The sequence below is a fragment of the Heloderma suspectum genome, chromosome 6 (genome assembly GCF_057233095.1).
Source record: "Heloderma suspectum isolate Gila_16-S chromosome 6, 16-S_ref, whole genome shotgun sequence".
Classification (NCBI taxonomy): Eukaryota; Metazoa; Chordata; class Lepidosauria; order Squamata; family Helodermatidae; genus Heloderma; species Heloderma suspectum.
Window position 1 is genome coordinate 102,165,613 of NC_139463.1, and position 22,840 is coordinate 102,188,452.

Below are 22,840 nucleotides of genomic sequence, written 5' to 3' on the forward strand. Positions count from 1 at the left end.
TAGCAAGGTGGCTACTTGATGTGCTCTTGGGTCATGCCCTGGGACCATATCATCATCACCATCACCATCTCTTCATGAAAGGCCTAAAGACTCCTCCGCAGGCCAGCCTTCCCCAGCTTGGTGCCCTCCAGATGTCTTGGACTACAACTCCCAGGACTCCTGACCATTAGCCATGCTGGCTGGGGGTGATGCAAGTTGAAATCCAAAACATCTGGAGCGTGCCATATTGGGGGAAGGCTGCTGTAGGCCAACTGCATGGGGCAGGCTGTCACGACATTGCAATGTTGTGTTCACTCACTGCTCATGTACAGTGTGCAGGGCCGGCCTTGCCATTAGGTAAAGTGAGGCGGTCGCCTCAGGCAGCAGATGCTAGAAGGTGGCAGCAAAGTGTTGGAGGAGAGAGCTATGAACCATGCAGCAGCCTGCCCAAAACTCCCTGTGCTAATCCACTGCCTTCAGTTGCAGTGGTGGACATTGTCCTGTTGTCAGTATTGAAGAAATATTCAACTGCCAGTCCATTTGGCTTTTGTACGTGGAGTGGGAGGAGGCACCATCTTGTTCTTCGCCTCAAGCAGCAAAATGTCTTGGGCTATCCCTGGGAGTGAGCAGAAGGCTTTTACACACGCGCGCATGCGGGGGGGGGGGGGGGCTGGATATCCAGATTTCATCTTGGGCCCAGATTTAGTCATACTCAGAGTAGACCCATTGAAATGAATGACTTGAGAGTAGACCCGGTGAAATTAATAGGACTTTAAGTTAGTCACGACTAACTTCAGTCCCACTGATTTCAAAAGGTCTACTCTAAGTATGACTAACTCTGGATCCAGCCCTTGATCGCTGCTGTCCATGTTGGTGCCCGCTGGAGGGAATTTGTTTGATGAAGGGGGAGGGGGCGAAAGTAGGTGTGTTTCCCAAGGACGACGTATCTTTTTGCACGACTGGCTGCTCCCACCACCCTCGCCCCCGACGCCACCCAGGGCGGCGGCGACGACTGCGGATCCAGGTACGAAGGGGAGTCATGCGAGCACCCGGATGGAGGGGCGGACGGCATAATGGTGTGCATTTCCACGGGAAGGGGCAGATTAGGGAAAAGGTGCGCGCGCACGCGCGCCCCTCCGGAGAAAAATTGTGCTGGAAACAAAGCCTTACAGATACGTAACTGGGTGCCGGGATGGAGAGGGACACCGACTGGAGATGCGCCCCCAGGCGGCATCCCGATACTTCAATGATCTCAACCCGCCTTTCCGATATGATGCTGAACTCTGCAGGGCTGGGAGGACCAAACCTCTCCATCCGCTCTTGAATCTCGCTCTCGCTCGCTCCCCCGCTCCCCCCACCTTCCTCACTTTCCCCAGGCTTTCGGGAAAAAAGAAAAAGATTGAGTTAAAGGATGGGGAGCAGGACCTCGGACAACCCCCCTTCCTTCACCTGAGCCTGTCAAGGAAAGCAGGAATCCTGAACCACCTCTCCAAACCCACCAGATCCAGCCCTTTGACCGGAGGACCCAGGACACGAGCGTTGTGCCTTTCCCCATACTTTTAACACCAGTCCTTTTTTGGCGCCCGCTTCCATGATGATGGTGCCACCCGCCCCGTCTGATCTTTACAGCAACCAGTGGGGGCTGGTGGCTCTGATGTCAGTGGGGCTGTGAATCTGCTCCAGGGTTCAGGCAGAAATCTAAAGGAGCTATCCAGGGTGCTGAGCCCAACTCCCCAAATGGGTTCGGAACTTTGGATAGCTCCTTTAGAGTTTTGACTGAAACCCAGAGCGGATTCACAACCACACTGACATCAGAGCCACTGGTCTCCACTGACCACAACCCTGTAAGGTACCACAAAAAACAGTTGTGTGGCACTTTAAAGATTATCAGATACAACAAGAGTTTGTTGGTTTTGCTACTCTCCCCAGTCTAGGTCTGCCACTCCAAAGGCACAATCCTATGGATGTTTAGACAGAAAAAAAGGCCTACAATTCACAGCATGCCCCATCCAGCCATTGTAGGTCTTTTTTCTTCTTCTGTGTAAGCATCCATAGGATTGCACCCTAATCCATCCTTCCCCAACTCAGTGTCTTCCAGATGTGTTGGACTGCAACTCCCATAATCTCCAGCTGGCTGGGGATGATGGGAGTTGCAACCCAACACATTTGGAGGGGACTGAATTGGGGAAGGCTGGGTTAGATTATACCGGTCCTGTATTAAGCCCTCTTCATTGTCTATCAATTTGTTTCCAGGCTCAGGTCAAGTGTTAGCTCTGACATTTATTTATTTATCACATTTCCATGCCCCCCCAATAGCTAAAGTTCTCCGAGCAGTCCACAAAACCAAACTATAAAGTACAAGAACACATAAAACATAATCTATAATACATTACATTTTTTACATAGAATAAAAGTAGAGTAAAAAAAGCAATGTAAAAGCCAGCAGAAGTGCAAGGATCTTAAAACCCACTTAACACACTGGGGGGGGGGGGGACATACCAGTGGTGGGCAGGGCCAAAGGCAAAAGGGGCAAGGCCAAAATACTAAACATACCAGCATATTGTAGCTTAAAGCTCTGACTATCAGTAACTATGCCTTAGGAGAGGCCTTTCGATCTCTTAGAGTGGGGGGAAAACCCTGTGCAAATGCTGAGGAAGTCACTGGTGGTGCAGTGGAGCCAGGGCTCACAAGGATGCAGTGCTGGCACTTCTTTATTAGCAGGGATGCTGACTTCGTTTGCTGCCGCCCCCCCCCCCCGAGTTCCCTGTGGACTGTCATGATGAACACTTACACTTCAGCATTCACCAATACACCACTGTGGAAACCACCAAATGACCAGCAGTTGGGGGAAAGGGGGTGAGGCCAGGGAAAGCAGGCATGGCTATCGGGGGCTGCATTCCTTCTGAGGTAATTTGTCAGGGGCTACATACCAGCTGAAGCCAGTGGTGGGCAGGGCCAGAATGAAAAGTAGGTGTGGCCACCTCTTTTTCTTTCTTTCTGACACCCCCTTTTCTCTCTCTCTCTCTGACACCCCCTTTTCTCTCTCTCTCTGACACCCCCTTTTCTCTCTCTCTTTCTGACACTCCCCTCTCTCTCTCTCTCTCTCTCTCTTTCTGCTATCCCCTTTTCTCTCCCCCCTTCTTCCCCACCCAGTGGGCTACCAGGGCAGAGAGATAGAACGCTCCTGCCAGTGGCCTGAACTGTTGCTTGCAGAGGGCTTTTGAAATTAGCCTGGGGGGGGGTGCAGGTTGCCCACCCCCAGTATAGTTGACACTTAGAGGGACCTAAGTCTGAGCTCCTACGAGGCAATTTCCTAAGTTGGATCTGAAAGGGAGAGCACACGCCCCTTGCGCATGAGATGTGTGTGCATTTGGGATGATGAATTAAGTCCTTCCCCCAAATGATGCTTGAATTTGTTGACTGTATTTGCATAGAGGCAGTCAAAGCAGCCAGTGTCTGGTCTGAAGGGACATAATGCAACAATTGAGCTGAAGCGAAGCAGACCTTGTTCTATACTCAGTTCCTGGATAAGAGCTTGCCTGGCAACTCTATGTAGGTTACCTGGAGTTCCATCATGGAAGAAAGGCAGGGAATAAAGACATGCAAATCTGTGTAAGTTATTTGCTTGCATTCTCTCAAATACACCCATTTGTTGTGCATCAGTGGCTTGAAAGGAACAACCAGAAGTATCTTACAGTTTGCAAATGCTTGCCAGCCTGGAAGTCTGGAGAGGATTCTAATGAATGGGTGACTGTGCAACTAGCTTTTCACAAACCTAATATTAAAATCTTATATGTGCTTACTCTGAAGTAAGTCCCAGTGTGTCCAGTGGAGTTCATTTCCAGGTAAGTGTGCATATGATTGCAGACTTAACAGCACACTCCTCTGTGTGTCTACTTGGAAGTAAGTCCCACTCTCTCCAATGGATCTTACTCCCTAGTAAGTGTATTTAGGATTGCAGCCTTACTACTTTAGGGGTGCAATCCTATGCATGTTTAGACAGAAAAAGGCCTATGACTCCCAGCATTCCCCAGCCAGCCATGTTGGCTGGCTGGGAAATGCTGGGAGTCGTAGGCCTTTTTCTGACTAAACATGCATAGGATTATGCCCTAAATGTGTATGAATTGTAGACATATTGGCCCCACAGAACAAGAAACACAGAGCAAATGACACAGGGAGAAAAGTTGGAGACTCAAAGTGCTGTGTGTGTCATAAAGAATTGGTTCAAACGGCCTCCCTAAACCTTAAGACTGAAGGAAGCCTAAAAACAACAAGATAAAGTTGGGCACCGTCACACTCCTGTGGCAGAATTTCCTCCCCTTGCTTTTCCCCCTTTAATGTCCCCTCCCCCTTCAAAGATTCAGCCTGAGTGATAGTTCTGCATAAACGCTGGCATTTTTGAATGCTACAAAAGAAAGAGTGGGTTGTGTGTGTTTTTTAATGGTCTCGTCATTTTGTCCTGTGCAGGGCTCACTCCTGGGGTCACCTGAACATCTAGATCCACCTGAACGGGTTCCTGCTTGTGTCCCTTGAGGAAGAAACCCTCCCCGATTCCTCCTGAACTGCCACTCGCCAGCATTCCTCCCGCCCAACCTATCAGAAGGCCTTCTTTTCTGAAGAACCACTTAAGGGACACTGGTGCGGAGCAAGAGCGCCACGCTTGTGGTGGTGAGTTCAAATTCCCTTACGAGCTGGCATGTCACCGCCTGGCTCATGGTGGCCAAAACCCCTTCCAGTGCTCTCTTTGCCCCAAGACGTTCAGCCGCTCACTCCAACTGGCCCTCCATGAGTGCAGCCATGCCTCAGAAGGCCCCCTAGGCAGTGCCAATTTCCCCCAGCACTTGCAGGAGCTGAGTAAATTTCTCCTGCATCGGAGAGGCTTGCAGGGGAAGAAAGAGGCATGGGTGCAGGCTGGCGTTGCCATGGCTTCCACCACCACCACCAGAAATGAGAAGCAGGTGCTGCTGCAGGAAGACTGGACACTGCTATGCCTTGCCTGCAAGGAGGCTTTCGAGACCAAGGGTGAGCTGAAAGCCCATAAATGTTTCAAGGGGGTGGCAAGCCAGGACGTCGCCGAGGAGCATGACATAGCCAAGCAGCACCACTGTGGCATTTGCCACAAGTTCTTTGCCCGGCCATGGTCACTGTCGCGGCATTGCTTCGTCCACACAGGCAAAAAGCCTTTCTCCTGCCCCGAGTGTGGCATGGCCTTCCGCCTCTCTTCCTACCTCAGGCAACACAGCCACATGCATGCCGTCAGTGGGGATGGCCCTCTGTTTCATCAGGCCCCTAGCCAGGAAGTGGAAGCGGCCTTCCCTCGGGTCACTTCTTCTTCTACGCCAACCCCCAAGAAGGCCTATGTCTGCAGCGTTTGCAGTAAGCCCTTCAAGAGCAAGTATGACCTGGAAACACACTTCCTCATTCACACAGGAACACTGCCTTTCCAGTGCGGCCAGTGCGGGAAACGCTTCCGGCGCCTCTCACACTTGAAGCAGCATGACGTGACCCATATGGTGGCTCGCCCGCTCCAGTGTGTCATGTACCAGAAGGAGTTCAAGCGCCTGGCTGACTTGGCCCGCCATCGGCAAGTCCACAAGGGAGACAAGCCTCACCAGTGTGGTGTGTGCCACAAGTTTTTCTCCCGCTCCTACAGTCTCCTGAGGCACCAGCGAGGCCACCTGACAGAAATGGCCATTGTCACCCAACCTGAACTCTACCTCAGCAACTCCTGCTTTGATAGTCAGGATCACTCGGCCTTCCTGACCCATCAGGAGGAGGAAGATGAGGAAGGGGTCAGACGTTCCATAGAGGCACCATCTGATTTGTGATGGAACCAGGAACTGGGTCACTAGGGCAAGGGTCCCGATCCGGCCATGCCCCCTTTCCCCTGACCCCAGCCCCTTTAGAGCATAGAGGTTGGCATAATATGGCCACCCAAACTTTGGAAGGAAATTGGGCAAGTCGCTTAAAAGACAAGCCAACAAAAAGATGAGTCTTGAAAAATATCTAATACACCAGCAAGGAATTGCCACGAATTTATACATAAACTATAGACAGATAAATATAACAAATAAGCAGTTACTGGGGGAGATAAATTGATACTGAAAAGAAGTAATCAGACATGTTGTCTCATAGAAAATAATATGTGTATGAAAAATGTGCACATCTGGGATATATGTTGCTGCATATAATAGGGTTTATATATAAATCTCCGGCTTCAACTCTGCTCCAGTACTAAAGTCAGGGTGTGATGCAATGCACCCTACCATACAGTCCAGATTTAGAGTCCATGAGGAGATGAACTGTGCCACTGTTGGACATACAGCAGACTTAATTTTGGATAGATAACTGTACAAACAGAAACATGTTTGGATGTTATGCTGTGATACATATTTTATCACTGTGATTTTTTCATCTGCGTATTATGATTTTGTATGATGTGGACCATTTTGCTCCATAGTGTCATGTGAACATTTAAAGCACTTTAAAGGGGAGGCAACCTCAACATGCCTTGCAGACATTCGAGTGCACAGTAATTCTACCTCTTTGTTAGCAAGGGGTGTCCATCATTATACTGAACTTTGTTTTCAGGAACACTTTTTGGTAAAGGGACCTCACTGTGGCGAGGATAGTGGGAAATGGCCTCTTTCTCCATCTTGGGGGTGCCAGATTTGATGCAGGATTTGCTTTTTCTCTGGCAAGAATCACAGAATGAGTTATGGGGGTTCTTGCTACAGCAGTCAAGAAATAGAGATACACAGTGTTCCCTCCCTAGTTGATGGCCCAGGCTTCAATCAGGGATTCTCCAATCCAGCATCCTTATGAACTAGGCTCAAACTATCTCAGGGGTGGGAGAGAATGCACCATGTTGGAATTGCCATTTGATGGGCCATGTTGATACGCAGTGCTGAAGAAAACGGTGACCATGTTTGGTGGGGGTAAAATGATAGGTGGGCTGTTTGATGAACAACCTGGTGCAATGTGAATGGAGGGGTGAGATCAAATGTGAGGAAGGGTGGACACTCTTTCAGGGCATGCTTGGGGACTGAGAACTGGTGAGTTTCTCAACACATGGAGAAACAGCTTGCTTTTGAGGTTTGTGCCTGTCCAAAGGTAAAGGACCAACTCACTGCAATTTAAAGACAGATGGACAGACATGGTGGTTTGACCCAGGGCCTTTATTGAATTGCTTCAGGTTCTGTCATCTTGCCCTATCTACACGATAAGCACTTAAAGAGCTACTGCTTTTTAATTTTATTTAAATCTTGCATCTAAAATGTGATGCATTCTCTTAAAGCTAAAAAAATTTGGGCGCAATCCTATGCATGTTTAGACAAAGAAAAGGCCTACAAGTCCCAGCATGCCCCAGCCAGCACTGCTGGCTGGGGCATGCTGGGAGTTGTAGACCTTTTCTCTGTTTAAACATGATTAGGATTCTGCCCTTAAATATAAGTTTCAAGTGCTGACTACATGGGTTGAAGCTCAGGTTCTGTCACTGAAACATGAGTTGAGAGCACACACTTTTGACAAAAGTGGTCTCTGATCCAGAGATGATATCAGACTGTTTTCTCTCTCTCTCTCTCTCTCTCTCTCACACACACACACGTTCATCCATCAAAACATTCTACCCTCTCTAAAACCTTGAAAATTCATCCAAACTTTGTATTTTAGAATATTGTATGCAATAACAGATTATCACCCTGGTTTATTTAATCTGAAATAATCTCAACCTCAACAATCTCTTAACAAAGCTCTTCAGATTTGCAGATGACACAATATTGGGCAGGATAGCTAATTCCTTGGAAGACAGAAACAAATTTCAAAGTGATCTTGATAGACTGGAGTGCTGGGCAGAAAACAATAGAATGAAATTTAATAGGGATGAATGTTCTTCACCTAGGAAAAATAAATCAAATGCACAGTCACAAGATGGGCAATACTTGGCTCAACAATACTACAAGCAAGAAGGATCTTGGAATTGTTGTAGATCACAAGCTGAATATGAGCCAACAATGTGATGAGGCTACGAAAAAGGCAAATGCTATTTTGGGCTGCATTAATAGAAGCATAGCTTCCAAATCCTGGGAAGTACTAGTTCTCCTCTAGTCGGCACTGGTTAGGCCTCATCTGGAGTACTGTGTCCAGTTTTGGGCATCACACTCTAAGAAGGATGCAGACAAATTTGAGGTGGTTCAGAGGAGGGCAACAAAGATGATCAGGGGACTGGAGACAAAGCCCTATGAAGAGAGACTGAAAGAACTGGGCATATTTAGCCTTGAGAAGAGAAGACCAAGGGGAGATCTGATAGCGCTCTTCAAGTACTTGAAAGGTTGTCACAGAGAGGAAGGCCAGGATCTCTTGTCGATCATGCCGGAGTGCAGAACACGGAATAATGGGCTCAAGTTATAGGAAGCCATATTCCGGCTGAACATCAGGAAAAACTTCCTGACTGTTAGAGCCATAGGACAGGGAACCAATTACCTAGGGATGTGGTGGGTTCCCCCACACTGGAGGCATTCAAGATGAGGCTGGATAGCCATCTGTCAGGGATGCTTTGACTTATTTTTTTATTTACAATATTTATATACTGCTCCTCATCAGAAGATTTTGGAGCGGTGAACAACATAAGAATAAAACAATGGTTAAAAGAGTTAAAACGTTTTTTAAAAAGACAAATCCCAACGAAGTGGAGTTCAACAAACCACGGCTGGTCATGCAAGGAAGGCCTCTTGAAAGAACGTCTTCAGGACGCGCCGGAAAGAACACAATGTTAGCGCCTGCCTGACCTCTAAAGGCAGGGAATTCCACAGGAATGGGGCCACCACACTGAAGGCTCTTCTCCTGGTGGACTCCAGCCGGGCCATAGGTCCATGTGGAACCACCAGGAACATGCCCTCTGATGACCTCAGTGACCGGGCAGGTTGGTAGGGAAGGAGGTGCTCTCTCAGGTATCCTGGTCCCAAGTTGTTTAGGGCTTTGTACACAAGTACTAATACCTTAAACCTGGCCTGGTAGTGAATAGGCAGCCAGTGCAGTTCCCTCAGCAAAGGAGTTACATGCTGAAAAGGGGCAGCTCCCGACAACAGCTGAACTGCTGCATTCTGCACTAGCTCCAGCTTCTGGACCAGCCTTAAGTGCAGCCCCACATAGAGCGCATTGCAGTAATCCAGTCTTGAGGTTACTAATGCCTGTACCACCGTGGTCAAGCTATCCCTGTCCAGGAGAGGCCATAGCTGGCGAACCAGCCGAAGCTGGTAAAAGGCACTCCGAGCCGCCGTGACCACTTGGGCCTCCAGTGACAATGACAGATCTAGGAGTACCCCCCGACTACGGACCTGATCTTTCAGAGGGAGTGCAACCCCATCCAAAACAGGCAATGAGCCTATCTCCCGGACCTGGGAACCATTCACCCACAGGGCTTTGGTCTTGCCAGGATTCAGCTTCAGTTTACTGGCCCTCATCCAGCCCATTACTGAATCTAGGCACTGATTCAGGACTTGCACAGCCTCTCCTGATTCAGATGTCACAGGGAGATAGAGCTGCATGTCATCAGCATACTGATGGCATTTAGCTCCAAATCCCCTAATGACCGCTCCCAGTGGCTTCATATAGATGTTAAACAACATTGGGGACAGGATGGTACCCTGTGACACCCCATAGCTCAATTGCTCAATTGCCAAGGGGCCAAGGAATAGTCACCCAATGTTACAATCTGAAATTGGCCCCATAGGTAGGACCGGAACCACTGTAGCACAGTGCATCCAATACCCATCCCACGGAGTCGATCCAGGAGGATATCATGGTCAATGGTATCAAAAGCCGATGAGAGATCGAGCAGAATTAACAGGGTTGCACTCCCCCTGTCCCTCTCTCGATGAAGGTCATCCATCAGGGCAACCAAGGCTGATTCAGTCCCATAAACAGAACGAAACCCAGACTGAAATGGGTCTAGTGGCTAGAATCTAAGTCCAATTAATCCAAGTCTAGTGACTTAGATTCCTGCACTAGAATTGTTCCTGCATTGAGCAGGGGCTTGGACTCGATGGTCTTGTAGGCTCCTTCCAACTCTACTATTCTATGATTCGATGAAACAGAGGGAAAGGGCTGTAGCTCATTGGGAGAACACATGATTTACATGGCTCAGTTCCTGGCATCTCCAGATAGGGCTGGAAAAGGTCCTTGTCTGAAACCCTGGAGGGCCATTGCAGTCAGTGTTCACTGAGCTAGATGGAGTAATGGGCTGACCTGTTATAAGGTGGCTTCACAGATCCATATATCCTTGAAAGTCCATCGAAAACATGCTGAGTACCCCCACCCCTGGGCTGCGTGTGAAAAGTATTTAGAGTGCAATTCTATGCCTGTTTAGACAGAAAAAAGGATTACAATTCCCAGCATTCCCCAGCCAGTTATGCTGGACTACAATTCTATGAGTTGTAGGACTTTCTTCTGTCTAAACGGGTGTAGGATTGCACCCCTAGGACATAATCCTATGCATATTTAGATGGAAAAAAAGGCCTACAGATCCCAGTATTCCCCATACAGCCATACTGGCTGGGGGATGCTGGGAGTTGTAGGACTGTTCTGTCTAAACATGCTGTAGGATTACACCTTTAAAGAGAGTAAGAGGAAAATAAATATTAAATTAGTACCCCATGAAACCAGTAGCAAGCAGTACTTTATGAACACAAACCAACACCCAGAAAAAGATGTAGCAATGGAGGCTGGTGAGGGTGACAGAATTAACAAACTTAGGGTCTCTCCTGGAGAACTGCAGACTTAAAATGGCCGACTGAAGAACCACTCTCTTTTGCTAAGCCTGCTGGGAAGAATAGACACGGTCAGAATAAATGCTGGTTTAACTACCTATATCCCATGCTTTGATGGCATCGGTCATGGCTTTTTTGTGTCTCTTCCCTGGGATTGGCTGGGACATACCGGAGATATTCACACACCCCCCCTCAGATATTTTCCCCCATGGCGTCAACTCTCTTTCCTGAGATGCCAAAAAAAAGTGGGGAGATCTTTCCCTGCACTTATTCTTACGCGAATGGTTTACTACTATTGCAAACACAAAAGAGACTCATAACGTGATTGATGTCCATGAATACTTATGCCATAAGTGTGTTTGTCTTTAAGGTACCACAAGATTCTAAGTTTGTGTCTGATCTATTCGCTACCACAAACTAACACGGCTACTGCTCTGGAAATCATTTTTAGTGGTGAATTCCTATTTCAGACTCCCTCCCACCCTGGAATGGCCCGTGCTTGGCTGTTTTAGGGCACAATCCTATGCATGTTTAGACAGAAAAAAAAGTCTTACATTGCTGGGTGGATGATGCTGGAAGTTGTAGTACCTTTTATGTCTAAACACGCAGAGGATCGTGCTCTTAATTTGTTCCAATTGCCCGTAGAAGTCGGTATGTCAGGTAAGTGGGACGATTAAGCCACGCGATTCTCAGAATTGCCAGGCTAAAATGCAGAGAGAACACCTGTTCTTTTAAGAATGATTGCAAATTACATTTTCCCCTTGTATACCACTTGAAATGTGCACACCTATGCGTCTGTCTGAGTGGGACCTTGGATTCTAAGCTGCAATCATAGACACACTTACTTAGGAGTAATCCCCGTTCGACACGTGCGACTTCCTTCTGAGTAACCATATTTCGGCTTGTAGGTTTGGGAATATTTGGAAGTTGGCTTGAGCTCTGATTGGATAGTTTTCAATGCGCTCTGATTGGGCAGCTTTCAATATCCGTGTGATTGATTGGGGAGGGCGCATAGGCGTGGCCCCATTTGTGGAAGAGGGGGAGCTACAGAATTCTCGTGCTGTTTACACTCCGGTCCGACTTCAGGCTATATAAACGCGGGCAGCTGCTCACTCTAGTTTATCCTGCTTGTTTAGTTGGGTGCTCGCTGCAGCAGGGATGTCTGGACGTGGCAAAGGCGGGAAGGGCTTGGGCAAAGGTGGCGCTAAAAGGCACCGCAAAGTGCTCCGTGATAACATCCAGGGTATCACTAAGCCCGCTATCCGCCGTTTAGCTCGTCGCGGTGGAGTGAAGCGTATTTCCGGACTCATCTATGAAGAAACTCGAGGTGTGTTGAAGGTTTTCCTGGAAAACGTTATTCGTGATGCGGTTACCTACACTGAACATGCCAAGAGAAAGACTGTAACGGCCATGGATGTTGTCTACGCTCTAAAACGCCAGGGTCGTACTCTGTATGGTTTTGGTGGTTAAGCCGCGATTCTGTCTCTTCGCAAGAAGAAAAAACAAAGCCCAAAGGCCCTTTTAAGGGCCACCTACTCTTTCTTAAAGAGGGCTGCTTTCTATTAACGAAGACGTGCCTACCCCATATTCGTAAACTGGAACGATGTATTCTTGCCGAGTCATCTTGTTAACCCTGCTTCTTCCTTCAAGGCTTAATATTTCGGAATAGTTTTAATTATCCGCTTCTATAAAGGCCTGACACCGCCACTTGTGAATGCCTTCTGCTGTTGAATGAGTAACCACTAAATTATAACCATTCTACTCTTGGAAGGTAGCGAAGAACGGGGAGCGGTCGCCATTTTCTTGGAACCCATTCGAAGAAATATTCGATGCTTCCATACTTGTATATAGGTTATATCTTGTCTCTTCCTAACCCTATTTAGCGGGGGGGGGGGGGGATGTGCGCTTCCCAACCCCTGTCTGTACATCTGCCTATTCTAAGAATGGGAGAAGTAAATGGCGTAGGGTTGGTTTCTCACCACCGTAATTACCGGAGAACAAAGAAACGGCGACAGAGAAAAGAGAGGCGGGGCTTCACTTCCCCGCCAGAACCACTTGGCAGCGCGGCAAATTCTAAATAAATAAAAAAATAAATAAATCCTCCAGCTAAACAGATTTCCGCATGGGACGGAAGCTGCCGCAAGATGGCAACAGACAGCAAGAAATGTAGAGGAAAGCCCTTCTAATATAAAAAGGCGGCCTCTTTTTTTTCTTCAAAAAGGGAGGGGAGGCTGTAAAAAGAAAGTGTGATGGCAAAGGGTGGGGTGGAAAAGAGCCTTGTTCGGTATTATTTTGATCAAGTGCCTAAGATAACCTATAACTGTTAGAGGATTCTGTATGGGGGTGGGGGTCTGTTATATTCGTTTATTTGTACGAGATCCTCCTCTTCATCTTATCCTCACAACCCTGTGAGGTAGATTAGGCTGAGAGTCATGATTTGCCCATGAATGTGAACCTGAGAGCGCAGGACAGGAAGGCCTGGCGTGCTGTGGTCCATGGGGTCACGAAGAGTCGGACACGACTGAACAACAACATGATTTGCCCAAAGTCGCCCTGTGAGCTTCATGGTGGTGTGGGGTCTAGAGCCCCCGGTCTCCCCAGACCCAGTCCAACACACTTAACTACTATAGTACACTGGCTCTCCCAATCCACTCATGCTGTGGATTGGAGTAGTGAGCACCGTTGAAAGTTAGAATGTTGCTTTATGACTTTGCATTAGTACTATCACCACTTCACAGACTGGAGTTGCCTTTTCTACTTAGACAGGGCTGGTCAGGATTTTTAAAGCTAAAATATGCTGGTTTTCAAATATACATATATGTTAAATGCATTACCCTCTGTCAATAATTAGATTTAAATCCAATGTGTTCTATTTTATTTATTTACATTTACTGTTGGTTTGTTTAATTTTGTTTTGGAAAATTAATAACATTTTTATAAAAAGCATGCTGGGAGGTTTGGGGGTTTGTTTTTTGGCTCCCTCCCTTTTGCCTTTGGCCTCCTGCACCAGTGGAATGTGCCCCACCCTGACCGCTTCTCTGAAATGGAAGTTGGCCCTTGGCTGAAAGAAGTTCTGCACCCTGACTGGCAGGGGCTCTCTGCCTTTTCACCCAGTCTTTCCCAGTTCTGCCTGAAGGTGCTTGTTTTCACTGAGCTTGGTAAACTTCCATTTCTATTTGGCAATATATCAAATTAACCAGGACTTTTCATATGGGTATGTTATGACCTTAACAAAGTCTTTCATTAAAAAAATTTTTTAGAGCCCTGCACATCAGGTCACCGTAAAAACTGATTGGATAATCATTACATATACTGTTTTGGTCCTTGCTTTAATAATGGAAATTATCTTAAAATTAGCATTAGTTGCTTCCTGTATTTCTCACCTTTTGGGGTTCCAGTTCATGTAGGTAAGCTTCAATTGGTGTTTGGTGCATGATGTTCTTTATTGGTTTGACAATGTAAAAAAAGGGGGGGAAAGCCAGTTAGTACCCAACCCCTACAACAGCTCTGGGAGGTGGGCCACTGATGTTCTCGTTGTATGGGTGGAAATTAGGCTTCCCACCCAAGTGAATCCATGGCTATGGTGCAATCCAAATCTCTGTCTCCTATGTCCAGTAATTGTTAGGGGGCAGGGGATTGCGTGTGTTGTGTGAGAAAGAAATATATGTGTATATATACAGCATTTAAAACTTCATACAGTTCGTATTGGTTCTTGTATGTTCTTAGACTGAGGCAACCCTCTCAGGCAAAAGCGTCTATTTCAAACACCTACCAAAAATATCTGCTTAAAAAAAAATCTGCCAACAACTACCATCTTGTAACTGTAAATATGTATCTCTGTATCATTGGCCCAACATTATTTTTTACTTCAGAGGAAGTTCTGACAACAAAATTTTTCCTCTGTCACCACTACATTTCCCACCCCAATCCAAAAGAAGCCAAAACTAGGACAGGATAACCCCACCACCTGTAGGCTTTTTGCTGCTGGAGCAACTTCTGGTTTTGCTTATACCACTGTGTGAGCGTTCACTTAAGATGTTTTGTGTTAATCCCCATCCCTTAAATGTGAAAGCCATGCAGGCATTTTCCCAGGGCAAGGTATGCTTTGGGTAAAAAGAAGCTGATATCACCTTTATCTCTATCCCACCACATCCCAATTAATCTCTTTCTTTCTGTGCTCACAGGAGCCAAGTGAGAGAGAGAAACTTCAGAGGGCTAGCTAAGTTAGTTTGTTGCAGCAAAGAAAGAGAGAGAGAAGGGCAGGGGGAGGTTGCATCATAAAAGATGGAGACTGGCAGAAGCTTTGTCAGATGCATGAAGGTGTATGCGCAATAGGCAGACACACACAAAAGGGGGGGCCTATTAATGCAAGATACAGGGTATGTCACATCACTATGCAGAGCACACCCAAAAATGAGACCCAATCAAACAAAAGACCCAGTCCAGGTGGGTGTGATCCACTTCCTAAAGTTGAGACCCAATCAAACAAAAGACCCAGTCCAGGTGGGTGTGATCCACTTCCTAAAGTTGACTGGAAAACCAAGGTGAACACTGCCACGAAAGAGGGCCAACTGCTTACTGAAATGAGCTATCTGGTGCCAGTTTCTACTGAACCTAAATCAGCTAGTGCTGGGGCCCCCAATGCAGCATCCACAGGAACCTGCAAAACTTTAAAAAATATATATATACACATATCTACATGGATTTGTATATATCTATAGCAGCTGAATACATATGAAATGCATATAGCTTTCTAGCGTTTATACATAGGTTTCAACAAAAGTGGGCCAAATATCTAAATAAGTATCCATTTGAAGGTGGCATTTATATGCCACCCATTCAGTCCATTGCATTATAGGAGGTGAGTGTTTATTCTTCCAATGTTTTAATATCCATCTTTTAGCTGTCAAGAGCATTTATACTGACCATTTGTTAATCTCCATGAAGCAGGTAAATAATGTAGACTATGTACATCAGTGAATATTAAAGACTGTTCCAGTACAGAATTTATCTGTGTAATAATCTCCTCCCCAAAAGAAGCAACTACTAGACACTGCCAAAATATGTTTAAAAGAAGCTGTACTGCACCTCCAGCAATTAGCCGAATTGGACAATCCCCTATCAAAGAGACATTGTGGTGTCCAATAGACATGAAACAAAAGCTTTTGCTGAATAAGATGCAGCCTAAGATCCAGAGTCGTGACAGGTAGACACCAAAGTGGTGATCCACCGATTAGGCATTTTCTGGTGGTGCCCACAGCAGTTTTTCAAATTCCCAAATGTGCCCATGGTTGCAAAAAAGTTGGGGATCCCTGTGCTAATGAATTCTATTAATATAATGCTTGCAATTTTCTTAACAGGGCAAATGTGGCAGGTGAAAGCAAATAGCAATATACAAACACAGCAGAAAGGGTTAACCCTCCCGCAACACTGCAGCCTCATTCCATCCTCTCTATAGCTGCTTAAAAAGGGGTTGGAGCTCTCCTGTCTCTCCCATTCATGGATCTCCAATGGCCTATCTGCGTTGGTCCTTACACTCAGCATCTTCACAGTTAAATACACCTTTGTTGCACTATGGGAGCCTTCCCCAACCAAGTGCCCTCCAGATGAGTCAGTCTACAACTTCCATCATCCACAGCCAGCAATGGCCATGCAGGCTGTGGCTGGTGGACCAACGAGCTTGGAGGGCAGCATGTTGGGGAAGGCTGCCATAACCACTCTGAGTTACATAGGGATTTGGACTCACTTCTGCCATGCCCACTCACCATCATACTTCTAGTGGTGTACCACACCAACCTCAGCAATTAGCAGCTGCTATGACTGTTGCTTTACCATAGAGATGAATAATGTTTAAAATCCTGGGGACTGCAAAACAAAATGGAACTGAAGACAAATTACCCAAATGAAATTAGTTTGAGATCAGATTATTTTTCAGTGCATTTTAAACTGGAATGTTCCTTGATTTTGGAGGCTGCCCTCCTTGTTTTGGGAAGGCAGAGTAAATCCATCAAATAGAATTTCACATTTTGTTTATGTATGTATTTATTACATTTATATCCCACCTTTTTTCCTCTTTAAGGAACCCAAGGCAGCATACATAATCCCCCTCCTCTCCATTTTATCCTCACAACAACAACCCTGTGAGGTAGGTTGAGCTGAGAGTCTGTGACTGGCCCAAAGTCACCCAGTGAGCTTCCATGGCTGAGTGGGCTCTAGAACCCAGATCTCCCAACTCCCAGTCCAACACTCTAGCCACTACACCACACTGAACTGAGCATGCATTAGGATTACATACAGCTGGCATTAGGATGCCTTGTGTTCAGATTTGTTCTTTACAGCAAGGGCGAGCTGACAGTCTTGTGTACTTTAGCTAAAACTCTGTGGTCCACTAGCATGTTTTAAATGTAAAGATCCCTCACAAGATCATTTCAAGGTTCACCTGGTCCAGCATTTTTGGCAAGGCTCCCCCCTACCAGCAGATGCTAAGTGATGGCCCAGTGAGAATTGGCCAGTGGTCTGTTGGTGGGTTACAATCTCATTTCAGGCCACTTCTGCTTTACAAGATGTTACCTGGTTCCACAGCAGTGAGAGATCTTCTGGTGGTGAAGAAATAGGAACATCTAATTCTGGTGCAATCCTGTACATGTCTATTCAGAATTAAATGTTATGGTGTCCAATGGGCTTACTTTACTACCAGGTAAGTATCTATAAGATTGTATCCTAACTATCATATGGCAGCACTGGTGATATTTTTGTTTTATTTCTTTTTAGTCTGAATCCTTATATTCACTTACTTGGGCGCAAGTCTCATTGAAATCATTGGGGATTACTTCTTACAGCAGACATACAAAGGATTTCCACAGAGGTAGCTGTGTTAGTCTGTCACAGCAAAGAGTCTTGTGCCACCTTAAAGACTAACACATTTATTTTGGCATAAGCTTTTGTGGACACTGTCCACTTCATCAGATGCATCAAGTATTAACTTCAAATTGGCAGATGTATATACACATGCTGTGTGTGTGTGAGAGAGAGAGAGGGTGTGTGTGTGTAAAGGGAACTGAAATGCAAAAAATACAGACTGAGATAATTATCTTAACCATTCACAAAATATTGTTGGATGATAACCCAGACATCATTGCAATAGTGATCTGATTAACATATGTACTGTGATTTTAAAACACACACAACAAAAGAAACTTTGCCCTTATTCAAACCATGGGATATAGAGTTGAATCTCTTGATGAGTTGTACAATGTACAAAGCAATTTCACCTTGATATAGCTGTCTCTGAAATCCCTTTGCTCAAGAGGAATTTCATTGACACAGTGTCCTTCCATAGGACTGTGGTCTTAGCATGAAATGCTGTTCACACTTACCTGGAAATAAGCCTCAGTGAACAAAGTTGGACTTACCTCTGAATAAACCTGTATAGGCTTACACTGACTCTGTGATCTTATGCTGGTTGTCATGTGTTTTATGTTTTCTTTTACTTTTTCGATTGTAGAGCATTTGAAAAATAATAATTGTGGATTTAGTGATGGGGCATTACACCATTTTTGAAAAGCAACAAGTTCCTTAAATAAACAAGCCAAAAAGTGAGTTCCTTCCCAGCCATATCATATTGTTTATTCATTATTACACTCTGATATGCACCACTTTGCTTTGTATCTCAGTACTGGGGTTTTGTTTAAATTTGTAACCAATTATCTAATAGCCATTCACTACAACACTGTAGAGTGATACTCCATATACATCAACTTACTGTTACAATGTCTGGATCTCAAATGTGACGATTAATGATTAGGCTTTCTGATGGCAACCACAGTATACAGATAAATAATAGGTTAAGGAGAGACAAATAATTAATAAAATGTCTGATGGTTTGAGTCAGCCCTTGTTACAGCAAGCATAAAACCCAATGCAATGGTCAATAGTGTCTCATGGAGAACTAAAATGCCATCGGGAGGTTATGAACCCAGATGTTAACTTTAACTTTCGTTGCCAGGCAAAGCAAAGGGTAGCGAAAATGTTTTTTTAAAAAATACTTTGTACGACCTAAAACTAGAGGCATTTATCTGTAAGGTACCTTCCCTCCTAGCCCAAACTTAATGAATGAATGTGTTACTTGAGACACTTCAAACGGCTTTTGGCATCACACGGCCCTTCCGGGGCAATGGCTTTCCTTGGCGGTGGGGTGTAGACCCCCCAGAGTTTGACCTGGCTCCTTTTTCCAGCCCCGAAGTCCAAAGAGAAGTTTTTAATTTACAGGAAAAAGCAAAAGATTTCCAAGTCGAAGACGCGTAAAGCTGGAAACGGCTGCGATTCTGCCGGGTTTCCTCCCGCCTGCGGCCTCTCCCCAGCCAGAGACGGCCACGCTCGGAAAGGCCAGCTCCCGCGCGTCCCCCTGCACCGGGAACGGCGCCGTTCCGAAGCGGGGATGTTAATATTTTCGCTATTTTGTGACACGCAAGAAACACAAAGTTGCAGGGACAAGAGCCATTTCTGGCTCTCCCCGAGCAGGGTCTGTGAACGCGCCAATCAGAGCGCAGCTCCGCCCCTATAAATAGCAGGCAGCGGCGCCTTCGCTCCAGTTCAGACTTTACTTTTCGGCTCGGAGCGAGCGACTCGCCGCCGCCGCCCCAGACGCGAAAGCCCGCCCGCCCGCCAGCCGCCCGCCCGCCCGCGAAGAGGCCATGTCCGAGACGGCTCCGGAAGCCCCCGCGGCCGCCGCGCCGGCCGCCAAGGCGCCGGCCAAGAAAGCCAAGAAGCCCGCGGGAGCCGCCAAGCCGCGCAAGGCTTCCGGCCCCAGCGTCACCGAGCTGCTCACCAAGGCGGTGGCCGCCTCCAAGGAGCGCAACGGGGTGTCTCTGGCCGCGCTCAAGAAAGCGCTGGCGGCCGCCGGCTACGACGTGGAGAAGAACAACAGCCGCATCAAGCTGGGCCTCAAGAGCCTGGTCAGCAAGGGCACCCTGGTGCAGACCAAAGGCACGGGCGCCTCGGGCTCGTTCAAGCTGAACAAGAAGCAGCAGGAGAGCAAGGACAAGGCGGCGGCGGCGGCCAAGAAGAAGCCGGCCGCGAGGAGCAAGAAGCCGGCGGCCAAGAAGCCCGCCGGCGCCGCCAAGAAGCCCAGGAAGCCCGCCGCCAAGAAGAGCCCCAAGAAGGCGGCCAAGAAGCCTGCGGCGGGGGCCAAGAAGGCGGCGGCCAAGAGTCCCAAGAAGGCGGCCAAAGCCGCCAAGCCCAAGAAGGCGGTGGCCAAGAGCCCGGCCAAAGCCAAGGCGGTCAAGGCCAAAGCCAAGCCCAAGACGCCCAAAGCCAAGGTGGCCAAGCCCAAGAAGGCCGCGGCCAAGAAGAAGTGAAGAGGCTTCCGTGGAGACCCGACCTTTTGACCCCAAAGGCTCTTTTAAGAGCCACCCACAACTTCACTGCAAAAGAGCTGGCCTGCTGTACCGAAGTTTGATAGAATCTTTGCTCCTTAACAGCCCTAGTGATCTGGGTATTCGTTATCGTGTGCAATGCAAGCTTGGTCGTGCATGCATACAAGCAATACTGCATTCACGCATTAATTTAATGGTGTTTTGCTGAGAAAGGGATAGGCAGCCTGGCCAGTCTGGATGGGTCTTACGGCCGTCAGGCCTGATAGTAGTAGTAGTACAAAATATCTGGTTTGTCTGTCCTTGAAATACTGTCAAACCCGTATAATTCAGTGGAGGCCGGTGGGGCCTTGAATCCACTCCGGGTTTCCGTCAGAACCAGCCACAACTCTTCTGGCTGCTCTGAATGGATTCACAGCCCCACCGAAATCGGAGCCAGGACATACATGCAAGAAGGAGCACCCTCGTAAACCCAGGAACCGGCATGCTGGTGCACATCCCCTCCACTACTGAAGGCAAATTATTCAGCCAGTGAATAGTGCCCATTGATGGGCATAAGAAACCTTGTCTATAGGGAAACTAGTTAAGTTTCCTTGGGTTAGAAACACGGAAGCGAATCCTAGCTCTTCCCCAGATGATGTGCTGGCCCTTAAAAGAGCCTTTGGGTTGTGATGAGTAGGCACGGAGAGCGAAGATGATTTAAGCTCTCTCTCCACGGATGCGCCTGGCGAGCTGTATATCTTTAGGCATAATAGTGACTCGCTTCGCGTGGATGGCGCAGAGATTAGTATCCTCGAAGAGGCCCACCAAGTAAGCTTCGCTGGCTTCTTGCAAGGCCATCACAGCCGAGCTTTGGAAGCGCAGGTCGGTCTTGAAATCTTGGGCGATCTCACGCACCAGGCGCTGGAAAGGCAGTTTGCGGATAAGTAGTTCGGTGGATTTCTGATAGCGCCGGATCTCCCGCAAAGCCACAGTGCCCGGGCGGTAGCGGTGAGGCTTCTTTACACCGCCGGTGGCTGGAGCACTTTTGCGAGCGGCCTTAGTAGCCAGCTGCTTCCGAGGGGCTTTCCCACCAGTGGATTTACGGGCGGTCTGCTTTGTCCGAGCCATTCTCTCACTATAGCAAAAGAAATCTTGAAACTGAAAGAGGGCTGGAGACGGAATGAATGAAAGCTGAGAGCGGCCTCGTGGAAATTTATAGCAACCTCCTCCTTTCCTGATTGGCCGAGAGAGCTATGATTTGGAAGGGGGAGGAAGAAGAAACTTCCCGGGCTCCGCAGTGATTGCGAAAAGAATGTTCCTTTTGCTGCCGTCAGTGGCTCCTCCTTCCACGCCACCCCACTCCATCAGTTATAGCCAGTAAGCGATTTTCTCTGAGCTGTGCTATATGATGATCTCATTGCAGCTCGTTTTTCTTACGCTGCAAACAGCGGAAGGTGGCAGCTCCGATTTCGTCGAGCCGTGGTTTTATCCTGGCTTTCAATCAGAACGAACCAGAATTCTGAAGGAGCGATCCAAGGTGTTGAACCCTATCCCCAAAATAGGTTCAGCTAGATCATTTAGAGTTCTGGCTGGTTCTGACTGAAACGCAGAGTGGATTCACCGGCCCCACTAAAATCGGAGCCACCAGCCTCCACTGACTGTAAATGCCAAGATGTCATTGTCGTAGCGAAAAGCGGCGTAAGATGGGGACGGCGCTCCGTTGCTACTGCTATGTATAGCATATCTTTTAGGAGCAGATCAAGAAACGCGTGATTCATACAGTGATATATATAAGCATATTGCCAGTCTGTAACAGTTTCCTGAAACTGTTGTGATGAGCTTTCATAGTGCAAGGTAGAAACTCCGTGCCTCCCCAAGTTCAGAGAAGAAATAATGCGTATTATGGATCACAGGATACATTTTTCCGAATCATGGGAGCCAGATTACGTTTGCTTGGATGCATTTTTTTAAAAAAAGATGTTGTAGACAACTTCTGGAACTAAATACTAGGTGCAAACGGAAAGCATCCAAGAGCCATTAAAATAAATAATTTTCCTCCGGACTTCCATTGTAAACCATCTCATTACCATTATCCTACCGGATTAGCATTCAAAAGTGGCCGCAGAGGGTTGCGTCCTTTCAGTTAAAAAAAAAAAAAATAGGGAGCGCCACATATAAAACGCACTTGAACTTTGATTTAAAAGTTCTTTTGTAGGAAGTGTGTGTGGGGGGGAAACAACCAGGATCACTTTCGCACGTACGTAAGCATTCCTTTATGAAGCCTCTTGTTGTTGTTGTTCAGTCGTTCAGTCGTGTCCGACTCTTCGTGACCCCATGGACCATAGCACGCCAGGCCTTCCTGTCCTGCGCTCTCTCCCAGAGCGTGCTCAAGTTCATATTCATTGCATCCGTGATGCTATCTAGCCATCTCATCCTCTGCCGTCCCCTTCTCCTTTTGCCTTCAGTCTTTCCCAGCATCAGGGTCTTTTCCAGGGAGTTTTCTCTTCGCATTAGGTGGCCAAAATATTGGAGCTTCAGCTTCATTATCTGTCCTTCCAAAGAGCAGTCAGGGTTGATTTCCTTTAGGATGGACTGATTTGACCTCCTTGCAGTCCAGGGGACTCGTAAGAGTCTTCTCCAGCACCACAGTTCGAAAGCCTCTAACCGCTCCCAAATACAGTGAAATAATTGAGAATTCTGATTGGACAGATTCAAATTCCCTGCGATTGATTGGTGAAGAAG

General features: G+C 47.2%; 4 protein-coding genes across 4 annotated transcripts; 3 read left to right on the plus strand and 1 right to left on the minus strand.

Moving 5' to 3' along the window:
- Positions 1 to 2,856: 2,856 nt before the first annotated feature.
- ZNF579 (zinc finger protein 579) lies at positions 2,857 to 5,807 on the plus strand. The gene is made up of 2 exons (XM_084807775.1): positions 2,857 to 2,886; positions 4,734 to 5,807. Exons 1-2 carry the CDS (start codon positions 2,857 to 2,859, stop codon positions 5,805 to 5,807), a joined length of 1,104 nt encoding a protein of 367 aa, XP_084663901.1.
- Positions 5,808 to 11,885: 6,078 nt separating this feature from the next.
- Positions 11,886 to 14,439, plus strand: LOC146342140 (histone H4). Its single transcript, XM_084805729.1, has one exon. It carries the CDS (start codon positions 11,904 to 11,906, stop codon positions 12,213 to 12,215), a length of 312 nt encoding a protein of 103 aa, XP_084661855.1. The 5' UTR covers positions 11,886 to 11,903; the 3' UTR covers positions 12,216 to 14,439.
- Positions 14,440 to 19,334: 4,895 nt separating this feature from the next.
- Positions 19,335 to 22,182, plus strand: LOC146342141 (histone H1.10-like). The gene has a single exon (XM_084805722.1). It carries the CDS (start codon positions 19,439 to 19,441, stop codon positions 20,099 to 20,101), a length of 663 nt encoding a protein of 220 aa, XP_084661848.1. The 5' UTR covers positions 19,335 to 19,438; the 3' UTR covers positions 20,102 to 22,182.
- Positions 20,788 to 21,256, minus strand: LOC146342142 (histone H3). The gene has a single exon (XM_084805725.1). The coding sequence runs from the start codon at positions 21,224 to 21,226 to the stop codon at positions 20,816 to 20,818; it is 411 nt and encodes a 136-aa protein (XP_084661851.1). The 5' UTR covers positions 21,227 to 21,256; the 3' UTR covers positions 20,788 to 20,815.
- Positions 22,183 to 22,840: the final 658 nt, after the last annotated feature.

Bases quoted from the DNA above. Each gene is read 5' to 3' on its own strand.
- ZNF579 (XM_084807775.1), top strand. From the start codon at position 2,857: ATGGCTATCGGGGGCTGCATTCCTTCTGAG. The intron at 2,887-4,733 runs GTAATTTGTCAG...CTTTGCCCCAAG, and splicing joins GGGGCTGCATTCCTTCTGAG to ACGTTCAGCCGCTCACTCCA.
- LOC146342140 (XM_084805729.1), top strand. From the start codon at position 11,904: ATGTCTGGACGTGGCAAAGGCGGGAAGGGCTTGGGCAAAGGTGGCGCT.
- LOC146342141 (XM_084805722.1), top strand. From the start codon at position 19,439: ATGTCCGAGACGGCTCCGGAAGCCCCCGCGGCCGCCGCGCCGGCCGCC.
- LOC146342142 (XM_084805725.1), bottom strand. From the start codon at position 21,226: ATGGCTCGGACAAAGCAGACCGCCCGTAAATCCACTGGTGGGAAAGCC.